Source organism: Temnothorax nylanderi, unplaced genomic scaffold (assembly GCF_030848795.1).
Source record: "Temnothorax nylanderi isolate EJ_2023f unplaced genomic scaffold, tnyl_v1.0 TNYL_tig0094_pilon, whole genome shotgun sequence".
Taxonomy (NCBI): domain Eukaryota; kingdom Metazoa; phylum Arthropoda; class Insecta; order Hymenoptera; family Formicidae; genus Temnothorax; species Temnothorax nylanderi.
Window position 1 is genome coordinate 168,349 of NW_027249156.1, and position 27,141 is coordinate 195,489.

The window sequence follows — 27,141 nt, forward strand, 5'->3', positions numbered from 1 at the left end:
CAGACGTGTTGTAAATCATTACAATTTTGCTCAATTCCATACAGAAGATGAAAAGGTAAAATAGCGTGACAAACGTGTTACTTGATTTACAATTACGTATTCCTTGTAAATCAAGTAACACGTCACGCTATTTTACTTTTCCATCTTCTGTTTAATTTTATAAAATAAAAGAATATGTGTATTTTCGGACTAAAATGGAGAAATAGCATTATTTAAAAAAGTTTTTAAAGTATACTTTTTGGTAAAGAAAATAATTAATAGTTTTTAATTATGCTTATAACAATTGGAATTTGCAGTTTCTTGTAATAACTTAAACTATTTTTATAAAAAATATTGTCTCCTTAGCTTTAAAATACATTTTACGACAAATATAACCAGAGATAATAATTTTTAAAGTTAACGATTTCTTCATATTTCACGAAAATTGTATTGCTTATAACTTCTGCAAAAAGATATATTTTTCAAACGGAAAAAAATGTGTATCTCCTTTTATTTTATGATTTCACGTAAAAAAAGTTTCAATTGATTTAAAAAATGCGAGGTCATTTTTTGTCCGATTTGACGTGGAATTGCCCACATACAAGTTATTTAATACATATGAACAAGATACAAATAAAATAGGAGTAATAATCAACAAAAATGAAAACTTATTTGGTAATTGTAATTAATATAATTATACACAGCGTTAATATTCTCGACCGCTTGTTTGAAGTTGCGTTTCCTTAAAATTAAAAAGTGACGCACGCGTTTTCGTGGATCTATAATGATGCAGTAAAAAAAAAACGAAAATTCAAGCAATTTACATAATGGTAACCCGATATTACGTTTATGATTTCGCTATCTAATATCGCAGGTAACGCGAAACTCGCTTGTCGGCGCCTCGCGTAATTCTGCGTCGTATTAAAGCTCCCGATCCTTTTCGTTGCGCTTAAATTATAATAAATTTAAAGCATCGTATTTTTTTTGTGTTACATATCGAAATAAATTAGCCTTTTCGTATGTTAATCATTTAATAGATCGATAAAATATGAATCAAGGACTTCTTTCTTTATCCCTTATTAATGAGCGTATAGTTCATTATCACGTCTATGTATATATGTGTTTTCTACATCGCAAAATGTACTTTGATGACAGTTCATTAAAGTTTCTACGACTATTAATCTACGAACCCCGGGAAAAGAATCCTCAATACATTTCATAGGTCCATTCTGTCGGATGCGAGAAAAACTACAATAATTTTTTTTATGTGTGAGAAATAGTTCATATAACTTCTTGTTTCAATGTTATAAATTGTATGTTTAATATAAATGCAATGAGGGTTCAATAGGCTTAACTAAGACGAAAATTTTTTAAATATTGCGAACATGATATCCCCCTATATGATAGATACTACAATTCTCTGTACTTATCGGTTTGAGACAGGAATAATATATGGTACTGCAATTTAATTTGATGCATTTCTTAGCAACTTATTAATTTTTTTTTATTTGGTTACAAATTATATTCTACATGATCCCCTCCTTAATAATTTGCGCCAACATATTTGCGTCAGTATTGAACAATATTTTATTCTCAACTTCCCTTTCCACCACAGAATTATGTAATAAAATGTAATAAAATCCTATCAGGTATTACAGATCGTTTAAAGTGTTCGTTTAAGCAAGTGAAGAAGCAAAAATTTTCCGATCGATAACAATCGACTTCTCAATAAATTCGAGCTGAAATAACACACGATCGGCTACTCCTATCGATCGGTTCGCGTTCAGCATTTGCAATTGTGATGAGTATCAAATAATTTTTCAATAGTAATGTGCGTGTGTGACTATATATATATTAAATGTACAAGAAGCATCGTACAATACAATATGACTGCGTTTAAAGTTTTTGCTGACACTTCATAAAGTGGTAATTTTTCAGAATAGAATAATTTTAGTCATTTCTTAAACACTTCGACTAAAACATTATTGATGACATTGCAAAATATACTATAGTTATTAAATATGTTACAATTATACACATGGTTTTAAAGTTACTCTATAATTGTCAGCAGGAAGCAACAGATAATTTTTCCTTTGACGGAAAACCAATCACAGGCATGTAATTCGAGAACGGTCGTATCTGGAGATTATTGTGCCTAACGCTATTATGTTTTCTCTGACGTCATTACTGGAGCGCGAAAGTTCGAGAAGTTTCATGATGAACTTATGCGGGTGATCTTGTGCGGGTGGTTCGATAATGACACGTTATCATTTTCTTCACAATAGCGATAATAAAACAAAGGCATCTTGTTTGGTGTAGCGATGATATACAAGTAAAACAATTGTAATACGAGGTATCTCGACGCATCTCAATATCGTCTCATTTAATACCAGTAAGCAAAATGTTGACGATACGTTAGCTTGTTCGTCAGCAGATTCGAGCAAAATGTTGCGGTAGACTGACATCGTTTGTGTTTGCAAGCTCGTGTTCTGCCAGAAGATAGCTAACAAAGACCAAGCAGAATTTATTATTCCGTAACCGTTTTGACCATATTCTGTTAATTTACAAGAAACAATCTTTTTTTAAATTTACATTTTGATCATTTTCAAGTGCGCCTCTCTCCTTAAGCCGGTTCTACATACGATTCTACATACAAGCATTCAAAATAAGGATGTTTCTTTCAGATTGAGAAATGTGTATGGGAATCTAACAATGAATAAAGGTACATCCGTTATACAGGTATTCTCCGTTCAAGCAAAACGATTGGCATCTTCGGGACAAAGATAGGATGGTTATTTGTCTGATCTTCCGCGCTTGGACCGATAGAACGACGTTAGAAGGGCTGTTATAGAAATGCGAATAGAATAGAATTGGATTTCTATCGCGAGACTTCCCGAACTATTCAACTCTACTAAACTGCTCGATGGATCCGGACTATTCAACAACCAGACTATTTGAAAGACTTCATACGCCGACATCGATACACGTTCTACGCGTTGCTTTCGCTAAAGCTCAACGTCATAAATCATAGTTCTTGCCGATACGTGCTCGCTATATATGGCAACAAATGTCGCAGAACTATTCATAAATCATGTGCGCCAATGCGGTGCGATAATATTGGCAAATGTTCTCGGTCTTCCACCTTTTCCTCAATCGTGCCAAGTACAACGCATACCTAACGCTCGTGTTCAACGTTATGCGTTGCCATATGTGCATTTACCTTGAAAACGTCAAAATATACGACATATCTACCAATGAATGTAACCTTGCTCCGATATCCTTTCTTTATAATCAAACCTTGGAAGAATATTGCAAGCGCTTTGCGAATATTAATTTAGAAAGCAAAGTGTATTAATTCCCATTTACATTTCGCTTTTACTCCCTGAGTAAATTAAAATGTTACCTGTCTGTAGTTTGTATGGCATTACAATTTATTCTAAAAAGTATTTGTTAATTTTTACAGGCTGAATATAATGAATCTTTTGTTTGAATTCATTTCAAGTTGTTATTGAGTATATGTCGGAATTTACATTATCAATTAATTTTGTTATCGGCAAATTAGTTTATCATTCATTCTAAGTCTATATTTTGAAAAGAGAAGAAAATAATATCTGTCTAAATTAGAAAAATATATCGATAGTTTTTAAGTTTTAAATGATTTTAATTAATATGAGTAGAAATAAAATCATTTCGAGAGGTGTAGCGTAATTTCATTTTATTCAACTCTATTTCACGAAAATACAAAGGCCACGTCTCCTTTTCAAATCATATTTAGCGGAATTTAGTGCGCTTATTTCTGTTCAAAAGCCGCGCTTACGTTAAACGTAATACAAATGTATTTTGCAGTAAGATCTGGTATCATCCAACTGTATCAGATCCATGTACATATTTGCACGAAAGATTTGTGACCATCATAATGATTTGCATTGTCGCATCCGTGGCTAAACTTAGCAAGAGAGAGAGAGAGAGAGAGAGAGAGAGAGAGAGAAAAAAAGGTCATGTGTGTGTTATCGAAAACCGTGGTTTTCTTTTTAATAACGACTGATTACGTTGTCGCTACCAATGCTCAGGTATACGCACACGCAGGTGTATAAACGTATATTCGACGAGACACATCTAATCCGAACAGCGAACAGCAAGGTCCTTTAAGTCCTCTTATACCGAGAAAAGATCAGACTCCGCGGGAGCCCTCTCAACTCAGGGGTACAATCCGCATCAAAAATATCCCAACGTTCTAGTGTCGTTGGAATATTGTCGATCTCCTAGATTTCGAGGGAAATTTGTGCAGCATGGTTTGCACTTGTGTATTAGAATACTCGATCATTGTGCCACATTCTACTCAGTTTCCGCAGTTAAACTGTCGTCTCATTCTGCTAAACGTATTCTGTTATATTTCGGCTGGTATTCTGCCGATAAAATTTGTAGGCATTTTACAAAATCTGTTTCACGGCAGATACAACTACCTAGATAGGTGATGCAGTCAACATCGATAGCTGCAAGACAAGATTATGACTAGAGGTGAGTCAAATTCTATATATACTTATAGATATGCGAATCAAATCCATGAATCAAGTTTCATTTTCTAAAATTTATACTAATATTTATAAGAAATAATACTGTTGTTCAAATATACTCAGTACATTTAACAAATTCTGCGGTATTACGTTACGTTCCAATTTACAACCCACTAACTTCGGCTAAAGGGAGAACATTACAACGCTATTTCAATCTCGAGTTTCTTCGTCCTTTTTAGCTCTTATTCGTACGGTACGTCGAACGTATAGAACAGAATAAAAGACGCATAAATATGTTTATTCCTGTCGAAGCTTGTTCGCGGTCGTAACAATAGACGCGTGTGCTCATGTTAACTATTATAGTCTGTAACATGAATCTCACATATGTTCGGTGTAAAATATGTTGTGTAAAAAAACATGGTGGATGAAAAAAAGAATGACATTGTGGAAAACGGACATGGAACGAGAAAAACGAACCATCCACAAAAAGAAGAAAACAAAGATGAAAAAGTAACGACCAGAGGAACATATTTCTTATATTTAGATTCCCACAGATTTTTCTGTGGACACCTACAACACTATCTCAATCAGATCACAATCGCAAATAAATGAAAAAATAAAATATTGTTTTCAGAAGAATTTTATCAAATTTAATTTAATTTTCAGAATGGAAAGCGTGACATCCGCTCGTACGTCGGCTCGAAAATTTTCTCAGTGACGTTAAAAAATAAGAATAAAAAATTCTAAAAATTTCTTACTTGGAATTGCTTCGCAGTTCCAATTAGTTTTTTTTTTACACGCAGTGTAACATTTATTCTAGCATTTGGTTTTACATTACCGCCGATAAGGAATCATCGTATACTGCGGTGACGCGGCGGAAAGCGGCAAGATTAGCGACGGCGCTATTGGATCTGGAGAGCAAGAATGTAAAATGAGCCTTATCTTGCCCTCCCGTAGAGATCCAGTTGGTACATAAGGTAAAGTAAGTAAGCTGAGCAGGGTCGATGTGTCGTTGTAACTTTCCATCATCGTAAACTAGTGGCCGACTCCGCGTCCTTTAACTTCTCGCAATATTCGCAAAGTCGGTTCGTTGCCTCCGTTCCTCCTATTCTCTTGCACGCTTCGCTAATAACGCACACGTGATTCTTGTTCGCATACACACGTCGTAATATGTAACGTTTAATAACGTAGCGAACTGCCTCGACGCAGTTTCGAACGATTGCGGCAGATTGAATGTCGCCCGCGTGACGAAGAGGAAGGACGTTTCTGCCGTCGCATTATGAAATGATAATTCTTACGAGCGACCTGGTGCTCGGTCATGAGAAGATAAGACGCATTCTTTGTACAATTACTTCACCGTCGATAAGACCGTTTTTACCGCAATAAATTATCTAAATGTTTCACAAAAGTTTGTAAAACACGTTGTGTTAAAACTTTTCTTTTCGGTCGTTAAGGACGCCTTCGATCAAACTCCGATTAACTCGCTCGGCGATTAACTTACTAAGCAATATCTGTACTGTCTTGTTACTATTAGATAAAATAGTTAATTGTTTGCCGTTTAATACATGGAAAGGAAGATCTTAATTTAAGGACGACGAATAATACAGTCGAAAGTTTTGTTTTAAGAAATCCAAGCTATGAAAGATTACTGTAAGAAGTTGTCGTAGATAGACGAGGTGCTCATTTGCAGGATTATTTGTAAAACACATTATAAATAGATGGCATTGAAAGATTATTCCTGTGTCTCTTTTATTATTTTAGACTTTGTTGTTTCCTTTATAAGATTGAAAAAATTATATCAGCCTTGACTGCCAGATTATGTATAAGTGTCGGTTCAGTCGGTTGATAGGAGATAGATAAATGCCAGGCGTGCTAGCACTTCACAGATTTTGCGGTCACGTGCGAAAATTGCCGCGTCATTCAATTATCATACTGCTTGCGTAATAAAGAGAATTGCAGTCGCTATACAGCATGAAATATTTATGCTAGTCATTTTACCGTATTCTATGAATTTTTACCTTGTAATTTTTTAATATCCTTCCGTTTGCTAATGTTCTCTCGTTTTTTTTTAAATGCAGGTGTCTTCCTCAGTTCTTTTATAAATAATATATGACGGAAAACATGTAAGTGCATCTATTTAAACTTCACTACCCAGATGTAACGGTATTAAATGATTTGAAACGTGCGTGCACTATCGAAAAAACTATCAGTATGTAATGCATAAATCTTTATTTTAATGCAAAATCAGTTCGATTTAATGCTTATTCATATATATAGATAATTTTTGTTATTCATGCAGGATGCGTTCCGATATTCCCTGCCAGTGTAGCCAAACGCAGCCGTAGTATGCATTTACTAATTTCACTTCGATGCGAATTGACTTTTTTTTAGGCGCAAAAAGATCTGCCGGTTTTCTAGATCACAATTTCCAAATTTCGAATTAAGGAGAGTTAAAGATAACTATAATACAGCAATAAAGCTATGTATTATTTAGACTTAGAGTTATTTTTTTTATAACTGCTGATACATCTTTGCCAAATTTATATTATTTATTTTATTAATTTAATAATTATACATTATTATATGCATGCAATGAAACGATTCGTTCCTTTCTTAAATCTTTTCACATAAATTCCGGGGCTTCTCCCCCCCCTCAGCTATTTCAAGCGGTCGCACCAGGATTAATGTCACGTGGCACTTGTAGTCTGTTCGCATTCGTCTGGTTTTTAGATGCCGCGCGCGACTACGAAACCGTCTCTTCTACCGAGCTACCTACGGCGACCGACTGTGTTTCCAATGGAAATTTCCATTGGAAGTTGGCATGCCGCGCACACGGCGCGACCGTACAGTCAACCATAAAAGTGGATGCTTTCCCCATTGCCTCGTCTATTTAAAACGGCTGTCACGGCGCTTTCTCTATTGAGTCCACGACAAAGTTACGTCCATGCCAAAAATTCGCGGACATGCTTCTATTATCATTATTCTTTTTTTCTTGTATTGTTTTTTCAGCTATAAATTAACTTATACTGTTACCATCTTATGGATAATGGAAACAGCTATGATTAACCACCTTGTAAAGCATAAAATTTTGTATGAAAAAAAGTTTTAATGCGCTATATAAAAATTTCCAAGTACTTTTTTTTCTCTTTTACGATATTAGTAATGTTTTCCGGGCGTGGTTTGCAATTATCATAGTCTTACTTTGACGAATAATCTTAAAAGATGAACTATGAACTACTCAGATTATATAATATGTACATGTGTCAAATTGCATATTGCAATTACGCAATAGAATTTTATTAAATTTTATTAATAATAGAAGTGTTTCGTCATGGCATTGCTGTAAGTTGCGTCAAGTGATATGCTTTCCTATATTTACCAGAATATTTGCGAATAATGAATGAACCGGCTATCGGCCGGTTATATCGGTTTTCATGCAGACTCGAATACTGTATGTGTGTGTGTGTGTGTTGTGTGTACGTGTATAATTGCATATCACACATCGCTATTTATAAACACGAAAATAGTATCATTAATTGATCAAATAATTCGATTCGATAAATAATACGTACGTTTTTGAAGAGACGTATCGCTTTCATTTTTATTCTTGCCCCGAGAATCGATAGCGGTCTATTTTTGCGAAATAAAGTGTCTCATTATATATTTACCGATATTTCTTAGTAAATATACGTTTTACCGATGAATGATTAATTGATTACATACTTTTTATCACGAAGTACCAGATGATGAGAGTAAATCTAGATGACAGCACCAGTAATATTTCTTCTGCGATTTCTGAATTAGGATGCGATGGTAAATGTCTTGCATTAGAGAAAAATAATGTATAGAAGTATAAAAATTGAGAGTGAACTCAGTGAACTCTCTTTTTAAGAGCAAAGAAGATGTTTTCTTTTTTCCTTCTTCCCACAAACTGCTTAATGCAGTTGATGTGCACGTGAGAAACTTTTTATGGCGGTTCGGCTTCACTTTTATCTCTTTTAATCATATAGACGCGCGTAAAATATGTTTGGATAATTTTCTTCATGCATTTATTGTTATATGCAGCTACTCAAATTTGTTGGATTGGCCTCAACTAAATAAATCGATGTACGGTCAAAGTAACTTCATGCGAAGCAGCCTTTACAGCGTGCCAGTTTAGGCTGTTTATAGCCGTGTGACGATATGACGAATTCTCTCATTGTCAGTGGAGTAGCAGTACGCAAACGTGACAGTGCCGTCGGCGCCGTCGCGTGACAGGAATTTCACTGGTACTCAGCTGGCAGCCAGGTAGCTACTAGCTGGTAGTATGTTCCGAAGCTCGGACGCCTCGGACTGGGTCGAGTTTCTCTAGGAAGTGCGTGGTGCTCGACGAGCTCACCGTTGAGGCTCCCGGCTCCCGTCCCGCGAGGAAGCGGCGGCGTGTCTCTTATGAGCGACGTAGCGATCTGCACGCGAACGCGACGCGAATCATGGCGAAGGATGAAGGGGACGACGTGCTGCCGGACAAGGACGCGGCGAAGGGATTTTACGCCAAGTACGAGCCTAAGGAGATCCTGGGAAGGTGCGTTTCATCCCGGATAATACGTTTCCTAATATCAATTGTTGACTCGCGCCCCCCCTCCCCCCCGTATCTCTAACGAACCCCACCACTCCCGTTCGTATTTTATGCATTTTCGCGTGGCACCAGCGATCGCAGTAAATACGACGGATCGAGTTGACGATGACATTATATAATTAAAACAGATCTCGACGAGTTTTCGCCCGGATCGCGAATATATCGGCGTTATCTCCGTGGATTGGGATTAATCCTCGTGAACCGTGTATTTCAGGGGAATATCTTCCACTGTGAGACGGTGCATAGAGAAGGAGACGGGAATAGAGTACGCGGCTAAAATTATAGACATCAGCAATGAGACTCACGAAGATGGGCATACCATGAAGGCTGCTACGCTGCAGGAAGTACAGATACTTCGCAGAGTAGCTGGACACTCATACATCAGTAAGCTTCCTCTATTCTACTCCTCTTCGGGGACAGAGGTGGCAAAAGTCACAGAACTCGCTAACTTATTTTAAAACAAATGCACCTATATAGGACAGTCATAGTTATTTCTTTCTTTTTTTTCCAGTTGAATTGCACGATGTTTTTGAATCTAGTACATTTATATTCTTAATTTTCGAATTGTGCAAGAACGGAGAGTTGTTCGATTATCTCACGTCGGTTGTAACGCTCTCTGAAAAGAAGACGCGTTATATTATGAGACAAGTGTTTGAAGGCGTTCAGCATATACACAATCAAGGGATAGTACACAGGGATCTGAAACCTGAGAATATATTACTTGACGACAACTTGAATGTGAAGATAACAGACTTTGGATTCGCCAGAGTATTGAAGCCTGGAGAAAAATTAGAAGGTTTGTGTCAATTTTTCTTTTATATGTATTCCAAGTCTAGAAAATTATATCTTTACGTATTTTACAGATCTTTGTGGTACGCCTGGCTATCTAGCACCAGAAGTATTAAAGTGCAATATGTTTGACAATTCAGAGGGTTATGGATTTGAAGTTGACATGTAAGATTTTGTTAAAAAGAGTACATGCACATACACGATAAAAGTACATACATACACGATACACAGTGGTTGTGTGAACATCATGAACATGTACATGATTTTATAGATATAATGGCACTCGTGCGTATACAAATGCACGAATAAATTTTTAAATGTAGCGTTTGGGCAGAGTACAATTTTATATTTTCCATTTTTGTTTATGATGTAACAGATGGGCTTGTGGCGTGATTATGTTTACGCTGTTAGTTGGCTGCCCTCCATTTTGGCATCGGAAGCAGATGGTTATGTTGAGAAACATAATGGAGGGAAACTATTCATTCACCTCTCCAGAATGGGCTGACATAACAGGTAAAAATTACATTTCAAGAAAATGATAAATTTCTAGAAAATAAAATATCAATATACGGCACACACACAAAATTACGTGTATATATATAATGTTCTATATATAATATTCAATATAGGTATATGTTTTAGAGGCTCCAAAAGATTTAATAAGGAAGTTATTAGTTGTTGACCCCAAGAGAAGAATTTCTATAAAGGATGCACTGGAACATTCGTTCTTTCACACTGTTGTAAGTACTTGGTACTAATTGTAAATATATCAAAGAAAATGCCATTTACTTATATTCATTTACTTATATTCTATTTAAAATGAAAAAAATATATAAGGCCTTTTAAATAACTAATACATACATATTTTATAATATACATATTGCACACTATATTCCACTGCAAAATTACAATATCTTATCATTAATTTGTTTTGCTTTTATTTGTTTCCACTCACTCTATTCCCATTTCAAAATATACTTACACCCATCTAGATATAGGGTATCCCAGGAGAAACATTTTTTCCTGGGACATTCTGTACATTATAAGTATCTTTATATTTAAGAATTATAACACGTACAGCAGAAAGCAAAGAAAGTGCACATATAAAATATTGGGTTTATGTGGAACAGGTACTACTTGCAATATAAAATTATTATTTTCTGTGTATTTAGTTATTTATTGTTTTTTATTATTTTCATTTTTGATTAATAAGATATCTCGAAATAGATAAAATTGTCGTTTAATAGATTTATAATAGAATTATAAAGTATAAGTTATTGACCTTACAGCTGTGGGATCAAGACATCGCTCCTCTAAAACGTTCTCTGTCATCTAACTCGCGACGTTTGAGTAGGATATCTCAATTAGCTTTGGTAATTAGTTTACTTTTCTTTTTATTTTGTCCAATTTTATTTTGTAGTAATGTTTACTATTATCAACGTAAAACTAACTGTTTATTATCGTTATTTTTATGTAACAATTAACATTTATTTAGTTTTAATTAGTCAGTAGTCATCGATTATATTAAAATCATAAATAATATTGGAAACTGTTTGAAAATTATTTGAGAATGGCAAACTAAACTACTTATATATCTAATTAACTGATCTTGTGCGTGTGTTTGTATTCACATACATGCACATATAATTATTTGAATCTATCGCATTCTCATGCAAGAATTTACTAATAACATTAAGAACCTGTGTTATAGATATAGAGTTTATGTATATGTTCATTAATATACTAACACTTTTTCTATAGCGTTGAACGTTGTATTCAACTACATCGTATTATAACAAAAAAAAACGTTATCTTTCATTATATTTAGCAAATAATAATGATAATATTCTTTTTAGACGTGTATATAATATAAATGTTAATTTAAAATTTGTCGCTTTTCACTGAATAGCTGGTGCATTTTTATCATTATATACTTTTTATTCGTTGCACAGGAGTTGAAGGCTAAATCGTTCAATGCGAGGAAGAGATTCCAGTTGGCAATTATTTGTGTGAGAGCTGTTATTCGTATTAAACGGCTTCATATCACGCCTGAGCCGCTTTCGACACAAGTAGCTTGTACCGATCCATACAGAATAAAAATTCTGCGAAAAGTAAGTTGTTCTACATGATAGAAAGCTCGTTCGTATTATAGCAAATTAATTAAGTGCGCGCAACGCGCATAATGATTGTAAGGAAAAATATTGATAGATTTTTGTGGTTGTTTTACGATAATCCATATATAGGTTCAAAGCCTTCCAATATTAATCTAAGATTGAACGAGTACGATTTAAAAAAAAAATCGAGCATGAATAATGTGATTGACAAGAATATTCTTGATATTTATTTTCAGGTAATTGACGGCTGCGCGTTTCGTGTTTACGGGCATTGGGTGAAGAAAGGAGAGGGTCAGAATCGTGCGGCACTTTTTGAAAATACTCCAAAAACAGAATTGAAGCACCTATACGTTAGTAATTTAAGTAGATAACTATTACTTTGTTAAACTGCTTTAGTTAAATTTACCAGTACGGGAATCTCGCGATGGTCCTAATGAAATATGATGAAGTATCAGACACAGATATATGATTATATGATTATAAAATAGTTGAAACTCTGAAATTTTTTCTGAGATTGAAATATAGCGGATAAATAGTACTCGGACTGATCAGATTTTTACTAAAATTTATATCTATATATGATTGTCTGCGGTGCTTTGGTTTTAATAAAAATAATTGGTATGTTGAAATTAGAATTTAGCGAAAAATTGTGTATAAAATATTTAAACTTTAAGGCTCCTGCCTACTTGCCGCTTCTATCCTTGTTTGATGATGTCAGAAGCGGCGAGTAGGCAGAAGCCTTAAATTAGAGAATGTATAACATCTTCTGATAATATTTTTAAACATATAAATTTTACAATATAACAATACGTTGTTACTACCACATATGACATTGTGGTGGGGAGATGATTTTATTAGAAATTATTTAAATCTTTGTTCTCTATTCAAAGAAAAACATTTAATTATAAAAAAAAGATGTATTTCTATACAATAGCTATAATAGTTATAATAAATAGCTATAATACTTTGTGACATACTTATTACATAATATAGAACGTATATGTAAAGTTAACACGTTTTATTTTTGCAGAATCTAAAAATATTCCAGGTTAGCGCTATATGTAAAGATGTTTTCAGAGATCCATTTATAGATTAATTAGAGAAGATAATACTTCATGTAAAATCTAGTCACAATTTTTTGTACAAATAAACTTGTCTTAAAGCACATGTTGTATTGATATATTTCTGTAAGAAATCAGTATGCAAGAGTCAAACAAAATTTAAATTTGGTAAAGTAAACACTTGTGTCCATTTCTATCATGCAGATTAACTTTAATCTCGGGTTAAGTTTTTATCTTTTTCCAATTGTTAGAAACTAGAACTAGAAAAAGATGAAAAATTAGTTAAACCGAGATTAAAGTAAATTTGAATTGGTAGAAATAGACATTATAAGTATTTAATATAATATGAGCATTTAATCTCATACATAAAAAAATAAATTTAAATTAGTTATCTTCAGGTTTGTTTTAGGAGAATTTATTTCAAGCGTAAATGTTATCGTGCGTCACTTGTCATTTCTGTCACTTCCGTCACATCTGTCAGTTCTGTCACTTCTGTCATTTGTATCTCTTTGCCTTCGATTGCAAAGTCTATTCTTCGTAGCTACACAAATCGCTGTCACATCTTTTATGCATTTAAAATGAAATAGGTATATAATTAGACATGAGAGAAAAAAAGAAGTGATGAAAAGTACCTATTTATTAGGAGTTCGGGCACAAACAACAAATTTATTTCATCTATATCTTCCCTCATTTGTGGTTCCTCGGGTGATTTGTCAATAATTTCTAAATTGAGTGAGGTAGGTCATCAATTAATAAACGTCTGTTCGCAAAAAATCGAGAAAAAAGATTCACGCGATCATGTCCGAGCACGTTTCTAGCGGCCGTAGCTACGGTCACCTCGCTGACCTCGTAGTGTCGCAGCCTCTCGCAACCTCGTGCCTCGTGGGGCTCGTGGGCGCATGATGCGCGTGCGCGTGCACTGGCGAAAGTAAACAATAGAGCGTAGCCCCCCGTCGGCGCGCGGAGCGGCGCGGAGCGGCGCGGCGTGGTCGCGGTGGACCGGGTGGACAGACGGACTACGGAGTAGAAGCGGCAACAGCGCGCGCGCGCGCTCGTGCTCGTGCTCGCGCTCGCGCGGCGTCGATCCATGTGACAGAGAAGGAACGTAACAAAAGGTGGCGGAGGGTGACGCCGCTGCCGCCGCGATCGGAGCGCGTCGAGCGCCGTCGAGCGCGAGTGTCTGCCCGGGCGAGCCGGGTGTCGGGTGTGCTCCGTGCGTCGAATTCTCGCGTGCGTTCCGCGTACGTGCCTGGACGCTCGTACGCCTCCCCGACGTCGCGCAACGTGCGGTGCGGGAAGGGAAGAACGTTTAGCGCGGCGCGTCGCGTTCGCGTTCACGTTCACGTTCACGTTCACGTCCACGGCGGAGATAAACTTCGCGTCGACGCGCGAAAGAACGGTCGGCCGTTAGAACGGAGTGCGCGGGTCCCGACGAGGGATCGACCGGATACGACGCACCGCGACGGCGACGACGGCGACGACGGCGACGGCGACGATGACGGCGACGGCGATGACCGATCGACAGGGCGAGTGAACGACTCGCCAAGTCGCGAAGGCAGGCCGCTCCGCGATACTCGTCTCACACGCCCAGCGGGACTGCTGCGTCACATGGGCCGCGTTCATTCGTCGATACAGCCGGGTGACGTCACGAGCCGCGCGACGATTGGCCCGCGCCACGGTGCCCGGACACGTGAATCGTGGCCGAGCAAGCATGGCAGTTTGATGCGCAGTGGTTTTCAGCACTTGTAAAATGCCACCGCCACGCGCCAGATCGATCAGGTTATAACCCGCGTTTCGCCGCGCGCTCCGAAACGGTCGGTCCCGTCGCGCGGTCGTCGCGCGCTCGCGAGAACGCGGGCATTTCTCTCGCCGCGACTCGCCGTCGCGTCGGCCGCTCTTGCGGTTTGCGGAATCCTGACCCGATCCGATCCGATCCGATTTCGGGGAGACCACGCGCGCTCACAGAATCGCCGCCGGCCGATCGTTTTCGACAGGAGAGTGAGTTAGAGCGGGGACTAGAGAACGACTGACACGATTCTCCGTCCACGTCCACCGCTCTCTAGTGTCCTACCTGGCCCTGGCCGGGGACCTCTACGTGCACGGGACGTGCGGCTCAACACGCAACGTGTTTCAATCTGTAAGTTTTGGCGGAAGTGCAGCCCTTTCCATATCTCTTTTCTTTCTATCTCTATTTATCTCCGACTATGTCTTTCTCTCTTGCTCGAACCACCACGCCCGTTCGAGAGAAAGAGTAATAGGGACGGAGGACGGAGCGGGAGGAAGGAGACGGGAAGCGAGGGAGAGAGGAGGGAGAGAGAGAGAGAGAGAAAGAGAGAGAGCGAGCGAGCGAGAGAGGGACAGAGCGCGAGCGTGAGCGCGGGCGAGCCTCGGCGAACCATTATCTCCGTTACTAGCGCCTATTTAATTAACATGTGTATAGAGATGGTTGCGTGGCGTGTTTTCCGTGCCATAATAGAGCTGGCCAATGGCGCGGCGTCCAGCCGGTGACGTCGCGGGCCGCGGGCGTCGCGATTGGCCGGTGTTGCGTACGTCGTCGACCGTTCTAACGTGCGTATTGCTTTGTCAATTTTTGGAGCTCGCCGCGGCTAAGCTCCTTCGAATTTTCGCGACGACATCCATCGCCTAGTTTAAGCCTCGCGCACGTCTCGTTTCCGCTGTCGCTGCCACCGACGACGATCGCATCTCCGTTGTCGCTGGCTAATCATCGCGAATCGTTCGGTCGCGCCGCGCCGCGCCACGCCACGCTGCTCCGCTCTACTCCGCTCCGTTCCGTTCCGCGCGTCCGCTCCCTCCACTATTTTCGCGTGCCGAGACCCCGCGCGTCTCCCGCGGAGAATGCGAACGCGACCGTCGTCCGCTTTCGCGATTCCGTCCACCGAAGTACACTTGGCTTTCAAATCGGGCACGTCGAGTCCAAAAGATTCGTTCCGTTTCTCGGCATTCCTACTTTTTTTATTTTCCCTTTTCGCGATTTTTTTCTCGATGCAATTTTGACTCTCGAATGTTTGCTTTTGGGAATTATCGCGACTCGGAGTACGCGCACATCGCCTTTCTCTTACGTCCATTCGAAACCTTGTACAGCAAAGTCTCACCTCCTGTTCGCCGCGACCGCTCGTCGTTCGCGAGGGACGTAAATTTTCTCTCTCTCTCTCTCTCTCTCTCTCTTTTCCTTCGTTTCTTTTTTGTGGCGAGGACTATGTGATTTCTTCGCGCCGATACGATGCAACAACGTGTGGCATTCTCGTGGCCGTTTTTGCGCACGCGAACGCCACGTAACGAGACGCCACTGCCGGTCGCCCCTTTCTTTTTTTTTTTTCACCACGCACGTTCGAGCGACCGCCCGACCGGGGGAACAAGGTGATCCGCGAGAGCGCCGCTACGTTTGCACGCTCCCATGAATTGTCGATTTCCGATCGGCCGCGATATCGAGCTCGTACATAGTGAGAGCCCCTCTGTTAATCGTTTAAATTATGAAAGAAAATCGCGCGATAATTTAACCGTCCTGAGACAGAAAGATCGAATAACGAGACGTGCGAGTCTATTTAGAATGAGAGGAAAGAAGCAGGTTTAACATCGAGAGGCTGTGCCTCGTACGTTTTGAAATAATTTATCGGAAATCGGTATGTGACATGCGCTTAAAAAGGCTGATTTTTCAAATACCCGATCTACGCCGCTTTCGCGAATGCAGCTGTCTCGGAGCATCCTCGGCCTTTTTCGAGCAGTCTGCTCGATTCTCGGCTCCGGCGACGTGAGCTTGAGATACGTGCCGTCGTTCTGCGCTGCAGGAAAAAAAGAGTCGTGACGCGCCTGCGCGGTGCGCTCTGTCTGATGCGCTGTTGCAAGAGCGGCAGCGGCGTGAGTGGGTGGCCGGGGAGGGGGTAGGGGAGATGGAAAGGCTTCCCGCGCGACTGCGTTACGTCACGCGTGTACGTCACGTGACGTACGTCGTAGACACACACCGGTCGTGTCCGCGACGTCCACGACACCCTCTAGATAAGTCCGATAACGCCGTCCAGGCCAAGCGAGCTCTAAACAAAACGCAGGAAATCGCGTCGAGAGAGAGGGAGAGAGAGAGAGACTCCCTTTCTCTCCATGTGTTTTCTCTATGAATTTGGCGATAGAAACGCTACGTGACGGTAATCTCTCCCGCCTCCATGCCACCTTGCTCCGAAAAGCGCCCTTATCGCGCCCTGACTGAACATTCAATTGATTCAATAGATTACATGTAGCGGGAAGATTTTTAAATGTCATTGAATGAAATCGTTACTCTTATCTGACTTTATCAGATCGATAGAAGTAATGCTTGTTTATTAACGACCCGTTTTTTCCCCGCACGCAGCTTGTCGTACGCGGCGGGCAGCAGCGGCAGCAGCGAAGGAGGAGGGGTGAGGAGGGCAGCGGGCCGGGAGTCGGGCTCGCGACTTGCTCCTGCCGATTCATCGCCGGCGTCCGGAACCGACGGCGGCTGCGGCTGCGGCGTCGGCGTCGGTGTTTGCGGCTGCCGCGACGCCGGCGGTTCGATGCGGCGGAGTCAGAACGATCACGATCATTCGGCGGGTGTTCGCGAATCCAGAGACTCGACGGAGCAACAGCAACAGCAGGAGCAGCATCACCGCCGCCATCATCACCAGCGCGCTCCCCACCCCTCCACGCCCGTTGGGATAGAGCAGCAAACCGGCCGCAGGATGAGCCTGGAAACGTTACTGCAAGCGGCCTACTATGTCGAACAGGAAGAGAAGAAGCGGGAGCGCCTGGCGAGCACCTCGTCCTCCTCCTCCTCCTGCGATCAGCACTCGTTCGCGCCTGCGCCGACTCACTCCAATCACGCTTATGCCTCCGGCGAGCCACGTGGTGAGTACCACGCGCCGCTTCTCCGGCGCGACCTTTTACGACGCGTCACTACGATGGAGATGCAATGGCGTTACGTTCCGTTGCAAAGCTGCTCGATTGCCATGTGATTTTACGTACGAATTATTAATTTCGCGAAAATTAATTTCCAGAAAGCCAAACACGTTTTTTTTAAATAATTTAATTTCTTTTGCCGTCAAACTTAAGTTAGACTAAAATATTGCTATAATATTATCAACTTCAAAATTAAGTTCTTTTCGCGATTTAAATATGAATTTTACTCACGGAAACAAGAAATGTCACATCTGAATGACATGTCATGGCTGTCAATGTATTAACGGTAAATCTGTACGCGAGAACGCAGTCTCAGCTGCGCTATGCTTTTTCTTGCGAACGTAGATAATGACGCATGAGTGCCACGTGCGTTTTCGCTCTGCCATTGCATTATCAATCGCGACAATTGCGTATTTTTCTGTGCCGTGAAGTAGCGAGTAATCTACTGATAACCGCGTCCGCTTCTCGAGACGCAGAAATATCGATCGAGCCATTGCATTGTGCGAAAATTCAACGTGTCAAAATGGGCAAGAATGCACTGTTGTGTCTGCAAGATGTTATCTTTATCCTTCCCCGATGATAAGACAGACAGGTTTTGAAAGTAGCACATAAACGAAATGCGATTAAAATTGTGTTTGCGCTAAGCAGGCGCACGCGTGCCCTTTTATCATATCTGCGAATAAGAGATGTGTGGAAGGTAACGCATTACCCTTGCCTCTCTTTGATTAGATAGAGAAATCGATGAGATCGATAAAAAGAATTGTATAACTGTGAAACTGCAATCTTCCGAAAAACATGTCACAATCTCTTTCTGAATGACAGATTTCCGGGATTATAATCAAAAACAGATACATAAATACGAGTCATCGTTTCGAAACGATAAATTTTTCGCAAACGTGAGATTCAATCAGTTTTCGGTGAAAGATATTTTTGTTCCAAATTTCAGTGACAATATATGTAGTTTTGCTGCGAGATATTGGCAAGGTTGGCCTTATTAAGGGAAGTAGGAGATCGCCCCTTTCTCTCTACGTTTCACGCAGATAAACTTGGCGAAAACAATAACACGTTGCGTTAACAATCGTGTCTGAGAAGCACTGGCACGCGTAGTTGCGTGCGATGACCACGCGTTCACCGCCTCCAAATTAGGTATGATTTACCTCGTGGCAGTGTTTCTCAACCGTGGCGAACACGGGGAGAAAGTAACGAAGACGAGCCCAGCGCGTCAGATAACGTGCCTTGGAAGCCGGCCGTACCTTGGCCTTGCATCGACTCCGTTCCCTATCTTTTATTTTATCATTGCAAAATGGAGATGTAGTATATAATATTGAACGTTACTTTTGTGCGACTAGTGACCAACTTCGTTAGATATAGCCTATCAGTCGTCGATCGTACCGTTCCTGAACGTTTATGAACAGGGAATTAACCGAATCATTGACATCGTATCTCTTCGGTTGCCATTAAGTTCTCTCAAGTTGACTTAAGTAGTCGCCACTCCTGCGAGACAAGTCCCTCGTGAAAAAAGCTGTCCAGATGACGACACGTGCGATTAAATCGTCGCTTTCTCTTTTTTTCTCTCTCTCTCTCTCTCTCCCCTTTTATCCTTCTTCTCTTTATGCTTCGCGGAAATCGTCGAAAATCTGTGACAATTTGAAAATTTCTCAAAAATATGCAAAACGCGATTTAAGACAAAAGAAACGCCACTTTGTTGTCCCGTGATGAAAATCACGAGTACTATCGTGTGACGTGCGTTTGCTACTCCAACGTTAATCCCGCGCTCGCAGTCGCTAGTAAGTCGAGCTTATTACACTTCCCCCTCCTGCCCCCCCCCGAAACAGCACCGAGGACGATGGAATTTTCCCTTTCTCGTGACGTAGACACGCTAGACACGCGCGAAAGTGCATCGCGGATAAAGGTGAATATTTACAGGGGTTACGAGAGGAGACAAAGAAAACGAGATACGTGAGAGGGGAGAGCAGGCCTTAGGTTCGCTCGTTGGACGACGGTAGGGGGCGGAGAAGGGAACGGCACGGAGAAGCGCAAAGGATCCGACCAGACCGACTTGCCGGTGCGCTTCGCTTCGCATCTCTTTGCTCGTGGCGGAATCAACGTACGCGCGCATTCGAACCACTTGCACGCAGAGCGAGACAGAGGGTGGGAGAGAAGGAAAAAGGGGACAAGAGGGGAGATACGAGCGGTGAGGGAGATCTCGGAGGGTGGCGGAAGTCGGGTGACTCTCAGATGGAAGGGGGGACGACGGAGAAGCGCTGTAGATATCCGACGAGGTCGAATCATCGCGGGTACGTAGGGAGGGAAAGGTAAAGCGGTAAACTTGGAGGCGGGAGGAAGGAAGAGCTCCGATGGCGACTGTAGAGTAGAGGTGATGCGGCGACGCAGTGGCGTGAAGGGGGGGGGGAGGGTTGGAGTAGTGGAAGGGAGGGACGGTAAACTCGGGTATCGCGCGCGTGTTCAGTCGCTAAACGAGGAGAAGAAAAGCGAAGGGGGAGGGGACGATCCGGTCACTGACTCTGAAACTACGGTGCGGTGGCCACTCGCGCTTCATTCATGAGTGCGCCATCTACTCGTGCGCGCAGCTGTTAATGCTTTCTCTCCCTCCCTCCCTCTCTATCTCTCTCTTTCTCCGTTTCTTTAATCTTTCAATAATATCGTGTTGACACGTTGGAAGGGATTCCGGATTGTCTATTAAAGTCAACGAGCGCATGATTAAAGTCAAGGTATAATGAGCGTATGTTACGAGCTATTGTATATATTTGTATTTTATGAATTGTGTATACACAATTTGGTTAATAAGATACCTTTTCTCCTCAGAATGAAAAAGTTTCGCGAGTGTCGTTCGCGCGCGCGACTCTGGTCGTAATGCGGATGGTTTAAACGCCGTAATTCGCTCTCTATCTTCGCGCATCCGGTCTGTTATCCTGGTGCGCGTGTTGCGCCGGCACGACCGTGCGTGATTATACCTGATGTAACCGGCAACGTGTGTTAAACGACCATTTAAGACCATCTATCGTGCACGCGGCTGAAGGATGCAATTCCACTTTATAACGTCGTAATGCGACTGTCTTCCCCCATATTTTACGCCGCGCTACGCTATGCGCACGCTGTCTCTATGAGAGAGAAATTATACGATTTCCGGCGTCACCTGCAGCTCGTTTCATTTACTTGGCTAGTGAGAAACATGCATTTAAATCCTTCCACGAATATATGAATTTTCTACTTATTTTATTTTCATACATGTGATACGTGTCCTGGCCAGTCACGAAACGTTTGCATAATTCTAAAAATCATCGTGTTAAAATCTTGTATATATTTCTTATGAGACTTGAATTTTTTATCTCAATAACAGAATTACAAATCTGATAACGGTACATACACACATGCATATGCACGCGCGCGCATTTATATCCGTAAGCAATTCCAATCTTTATTCTTTATATTTATAAAAACAAATATGTTATTTATCAGCAGGAACTTTAAACTTTACAAACGGTAGTTACTCGTCAGAGATTAGATAGACTGGATTTAATAATAATAGGTTTAAACGAATTTGTTTATACAGTTTCAACTCAGTTTAAATAAAATAAAAGTCCAAGGTTTCAGTTTGTGGAAATTAAAGATTAATTGTACGGTTGTAGTTTGAAAAAGAGAAGAATGCATTCATCCCGAAAAGTCGACAGAATAAATACTATACTGCATATCACGACAGAGTAGAAGTAGATGTTAATAATAAAATCAGTTTTATTTCTGTGCAAGAGAGAAGTGTAGCCTGCAATCAAACTAATTTAGAAAATTTTATTTTGCAATAAATTTCCTATTATGCATGTGTGTATGTACGTGTCTCGAAGTGGTAGAAGGTGATTGAAGGAAAGTATGGGAGTGCAGTCAGCAACGACCGGTGAACACGCGGACGAATCGGCCGCTTGAGTACGCATGCGCTAAGTCCCCGGCTAAACCCCCACCCCGTGTGACGGCCGCGTGGCGTCCTGATCAATTTGCGACGTTGCCGGTTCCTTTGCGGCTGGGGAGGGGTGACGGGCGAGCGCGAATTGAAGCGAGACAGAGCTGCTCCGGCAAGTTTGGGTGCCTCCCCACCCTCGTGTGTATTACACGCTTGTGCGGCCCCCACTACTGAATTACAGCTCCCACCCGTCGCATTGTCCGGACCCTTCTAGGGGATTCTCCTCACCTAGCACGTGGAGACGCGCTTCTTTCAATTTTTCATACCTTATCGACCTGTGGATTCACCAGTCGCCTTTACGGCGTGAGATGCTCTTGCGAAAATCTGGGATAGATAGGGAGACGAGATATGGAAGGACGTGCGAGAAGGCGCGCCCCTCCACACATGTATGCGTACTTGTACGCTCGTGTATGCATTTGCGTTGATATTCTTATCATCGGGAGGAAAATCAAAAATAACTTGAACCGAATAATGATTGTTAGCAAAAAAATGATTGTAAAATTTGAGGGCATGTAATATTCGCAGAATAGAGAAAAAATGTCTGAGTTAAGTCGGCAAACAAATCCAGACGGAGATAAGCTGAAATACAGATGGTTGCTATATATGTATAAAAAAGGTTCCTTTTCTGTTTTATGTAAATTAACAAATCTTAGAGATTTGTGTTGAGATATAAAGCATCTCTTGCAAACGATAAAAATTTGACTTCGAATGAACAGCCACCCTTATCTTGTCTCTATCAGGATTAAATAGCACCTTAATTTCACAGTTTTTACTTAATTTTGTGAACAGTATATACGCCTTCATAATTTTTAAATTATTTTATATTTATTATTGATAAGATATAATATGTAACGAATAAACGATTTCTGTGTTCTCTCTCAGGTGCCAAATGTAAGAGAGAACGCACAGAGTCAGACGATCTCTTTTGTGAAGAGAAGATGCTGATTATCGATGGTGAGTATATCTCGCATTGTTATTAAATCATTCAAAACTGCGTCGTAAATTAAAGATGATAAAGAATGATTTATATGCGTGAGAATCTTTTTCTTGGAAAAAGAGGTCTTGGAAACGGAGTATGTTGAAAATTTTGATTATGGAGGCACGTGCCCGTAGATAAATCCGGCACTGGAGATCGCTGCAGTGCCCCAGATAGAACGTGCGCGACCGGACGAATTCCGGAGTTATCTCGAGTGCCGACGTGTCACGTCGTTACGGAAGAGGTCCTTCGCGCGATAAGGACAGAGTGATCGCGCCGAGTGGTGACTGGAGCAGTGGAGCCACTGAAGGCAATTCTCGCGAAGACGGGGATGTCACTTCTCGCGGAAGGGATAGGAGGGGAGTTGCTGCCGCCGCCGCCGCCGCCACCGCCACCGCCACCGCCACCGCCACCGCTTACCGCCACCACCGCTGTCTGGCGAGAAGGGAGGCACGAGAACGTCATCCTCGGGCTGGCTGGAGACGACGGCACGCAAAGCTTAGATCTCAGTCGGTGCCCGTGACTCACGCGGTACTCGAGTCTCGCTCGATCGCCGCGATCGATTGGTCGCGATCGCCGGTTCCGAAACGGAGTCGGGGAAACAGCTGACTGGCGTTCGCGGAAGTACAGGCGTATCGCGATCACTCGAATTAGAAATTAGAACGACATGTGTACGAGACGCATTGCCGATTCGTAGAGTCACGGAGTGGCGTGAAGTGCGAGACTGCGGTGAAACTGGGATCTGTTCTTCGCCATTAACGTTCCTTTCTGCTGCAAAGCATTTATCGAACTCCGTTTCGTTTAATTTAAAACAACGCGTGACGCGTATCAGATGCATGAATGACGCAACGATTGGCCTTGACATGGGCGCAATTTTCATTGGGAAATTCGCGTTGAAAGATGTTCCTTCGAGGATCACCCCGTGAGGAATGAGGTGGACGAGCGGCAGCGCGACCCTCGAAATCGCTCGAGCGGATTCGCTATCTCGCGGCGAATGGGTTTCGAAAGTTGGGCTTTTCTCTAGCGCGCCAACGACCTTGCCGTTATTAGCCCTCGTCGTACCCTCCCTTCTCTGCCGTGGTCGCCGTAATCGTAACCGTCACCACCGCGGCACCGCGACGTCAGACCTCTCTCCACGTCGTACGTTTCGCATTCCCGCGACAGTTTCTCTGCGCGGCCTTCTCGTTCTGGAGAACGGACTCACTCGACCTGGGGCAGTGACAGCGAAATCTAACGATTCGGCGACGACGACGACGACGACGGCGACATCGATGACACGATGATAGCGGCGAAGAGGCGGATATAGCGTCCGGTCGATCGACTTTTTCCACAGCGAGAGCTTAAACGGAAGTTCCGGTCGCGAGCGCTCCGATTTGCGCGATCTTAAGAAGGATGGGTGTTCTCCTGCTATCGGACGGTATCACGTCGCCGGTAATGCAATCGCGCGCGAGCCTGAGCGCCGTCGTCGACGTCGTCGCCGAGACGAACAACAACGTGAGCGACCTGACGGACGCGAATAACCCACCGTCGCCGGCGCCGACGCGGGTCGTCGGTATAATCGACGTCGTCAACGGCGGCGAGCCGCCGCGACACAGTAGCGATTGGACACCACCTCCACCGAAGAAAAAATGGATACGGCACTACCTGCTCGGTGAGATCCCTACCGCGCGAGTCCTGAAAATATCCTGTTCGAAAAGTCACCCAGACGTACGTCGTCTCTCCCTCTCACCCCTTCGTCTCTTTCGTCGAACCGGTAGTCTTTATGAAATTTCAATTGAGTTTTTTAAAATTTAACATGTGAATTTACAATTCCAACGGGACTGTTTCAAGACAAAAATAATCAGCGCGCAATTTGCTGGGTGGAATATAAATTGGATGGATATATAAATTCACACAAAAAATATTAATAGACTTAATTAAGATCCCGATTGAAAGAGGCGTATCTCTATTTATTTGTGATATCCACATATCGATCGAGTTCCACTTATTATTAATTAATTTGAATAATCTGTTATCGAATTATTGAAACTGATTCAACATTACGAGTGTTAATTGTTTTGAGTGTTGTGGCCTGAAAATACCTATATTAAAACGTATTAATCGTTCGACTTTATTTCACGTATAAAATGAAAAGAATCTAATTACTTTCCATTTGCGATAAATACTATTTTCGCAGAATTTCTCTTGAATGTCGGAAATATCGGCGCTGCCAAATCATTAATTAATCAAACCGATTAATAATCTAACAGATAGATTATTAACTCTGCATTACTTGCGTGAGGTGTAAAATACACTCCAGTCACAGAGTAAAAATATTTTTAAGAAGAACTTTTACGTTTATCTTTGCGAAATATCCGGTTCTGTCGCGTGGCATATCTGGCACATACGAGCCATATCAGCCCTTTACTTTTCGAACGCTCCACGTAACAGTCGGGAACAACTATGGAAACAAGACTTCGTAGATGCTAGATAGAGCGTTTCAAAGATGAAATGGGATCTTCTCACGAAATCAGATCTTGCAACGATCTGATTTATTCTGTTTGACTTCCGAGTTTGAATTGTCTCACAAACGAGATTCTGATAAATGGCGCTCCGATTCTGAAATTTTATCTTTAGACGGACGATCGCGATTGCCGTCGATTCTACTATCTAAAAACGTCTGTCTTCGCGCTTTACGTTAAAGCTTCTCTCAGAGCATTTAATATCGTATTTTATTGCTCCGAAAAATTTATGTTTACGACACAGGCAAATTTTAATCGCTCGTATATCGTCTGCCGCTGTTTTTTTAGAAGCGTCTTCACCTCGAAAGAGTTGAAGCAAGCCCGGATAGATGCATATAAATTCAATTTTTGATCATACGCGATATTGAATCACGCTAGCTTAATGGTCATTCATTCAAATTATACACTTGCTACTGACCTATTAAAAAATGTAATAAAATTTATGTCTTTATTTACATACTATTACTAGCAAACACATTTTCTTCAATTGCGTTTAGAAGGCATAGTATTGTGTTATTTATCGATGTGAAAAAATATGGTAAGAAGTATAGCAAGAAATCTTTAAAGTTATCGCAGAAGCGAAAGAAAGAAGAACTTCTTCGTAAATTCAAGTTTATGTATAAAAAAAAACTCTTCTTTGAAAAGCAGCAAGTTATAATTAGATAAACAATTGTTGTTTTTTGTAGCGGTGTCTGCGGCGTTTTTATCTCCCGTAGCATTGCTTATAATTATCCTCGACACTCGCATCGTCGAGGTAAACAGCAAAGAGTATTGGCATGCATTTTCATACTGTTGTAAATGAGATATTTCGTACGAGCTACACGAAATCACGCCTTGCGCGCGCAAATGGACGCGTGTCGACGATATATTTTCGCGGATTGTGCGAATATTTCGGTCGAAGCTGGCAGTGAAACGTCCGCGCGCGGAAAATGTGGCAGAATGTGTCTGCGGCGAACTGTTTTCAATTTTATCGAGACAGGAAAATGGGAGAGTGACTTCTCGGATTTCATCTCGCGGGCTAACGTCGCTAATCGCTACGCTGCTATTCGCTCGCGCGTTGAAAAGTTAAATTGTTATTTGCGCGAGAATCGTGTCGAATTTTAAAGGAACCGACGACGGTCATTTTCGAGTTGGAAGTAATTTAATGAACATTCCAAGCGCTATCGTGCATTTCAAGCGAAGTTTGTCGTTTGTTTAGATGACTGCACCCGATCTATTTATCGCTACTTCCTCTTGAAGCAAATTAATCCAAGAGAAAAATCTATCTTTTGAAGAAAATACGTATTGTTCAGAAATAGCCGATATTTCTGACTTTTTCAAGTTAAAAGTCTATGCCACAAATAGATTCCTGTAATCTTGAAAAAGCGTGTCTTTGCTAATTTTATTCTTTAGATGAATTATTGCACGGATTATCGGCTCGTTATCGACGATTTTAATATATCATTTCGAAAACGACTATACGCTTTGATTAACATCCGATTACTGCATTTTCTGCTTGTAGATTCGATTTTTTGTCGATCTCACGCGAATAAAGATCCTCGGTCTTTTGTCGTTATTTCTTCGAATTAGCTGGTTCCATTTTTGACTCTCCCTGCCAGCTATCGATACAAAATGTTACAATCCGGATAAATATTACTTTCGCGATCCTCAGTCCTTACTTTCAGTTGGGAACCTCGCTTGTTTTATCACTACTTTG

The 27,141-nt window shown here is 41.4% G+C and overlaps 2 protein-coding genes across 5 annotated transcripts in view; both read left to right on the plus strand.

The window, feature by feature from the left end:
- The first annotated feature begins 8,672 nt into the window (after positions 1-8,672).
- Phkgamma (phosphorylase kinase gamma) lies at positions 8,673-13,176 on the plus strand. Of its 2 annotated transcripts, XM_071711005.1 has the most exons (9): positions 8,673-9,054; positions 9,323-9,492; positions 9,620-9,904; positions 9,972-10,062; positions 10,274-10,410; positions 10,540-10,637; positions 11,187-11,270; positions 11,850-12,008; positions 12,248-13,176. In XM_071711005.1, the coding sequence occupies exons 1-9, from the start codon at positions 8,963-8,965 to the stop codon at positions 12,380-12,382; spliced, it is 1,251 nt and encodes a 416-aa protein (XP_071567106.1). In that variant the 5' UTR covers positions 8,673-8,962; the 3' UTR covers positions 12,383-13,176. The 2 variants fall into 2 exon arrangements, with proteins under 2 accessions (XP_071567106.1, XP_071567107.1); XM_071711006.1 differs by lacking the exon at positions 11,187-11,270.
- A 953-nt stretch (positions 13,177-14,129) lies between these two features.
- Positions 14,130-27,141, plus strand: part of LOC139775182 (uncharacterized) — a 30,398-nt gene continuing 17,386 nt past the window's right edge. The window contains exons 1-3 of one of the 3 annotated variants that reach the window (XM_071710990.1): positions 14,132-15,209; positions 17,433-17,944; positions 22,851-22,922. In XM_071710990.1, the coding sequence (XP_071567091.1) occupies positions 17,614-17,944; positions 22,851-22,922 (403 nt within the window). In that variant the 5' untranslated portion in view covers positions 14,132-15,209; positions 17,433-17,613. Of the gene's footprint in view, positions 15,210-17,432; positions 17,945-22,850; positions 22,923-23,273; positions 24,596-27,141 lie in introns of those variants that run through there. The other 2 variants (XM_071710991.1, XM_071710993.1) reach the window with 2 other exon arrangements.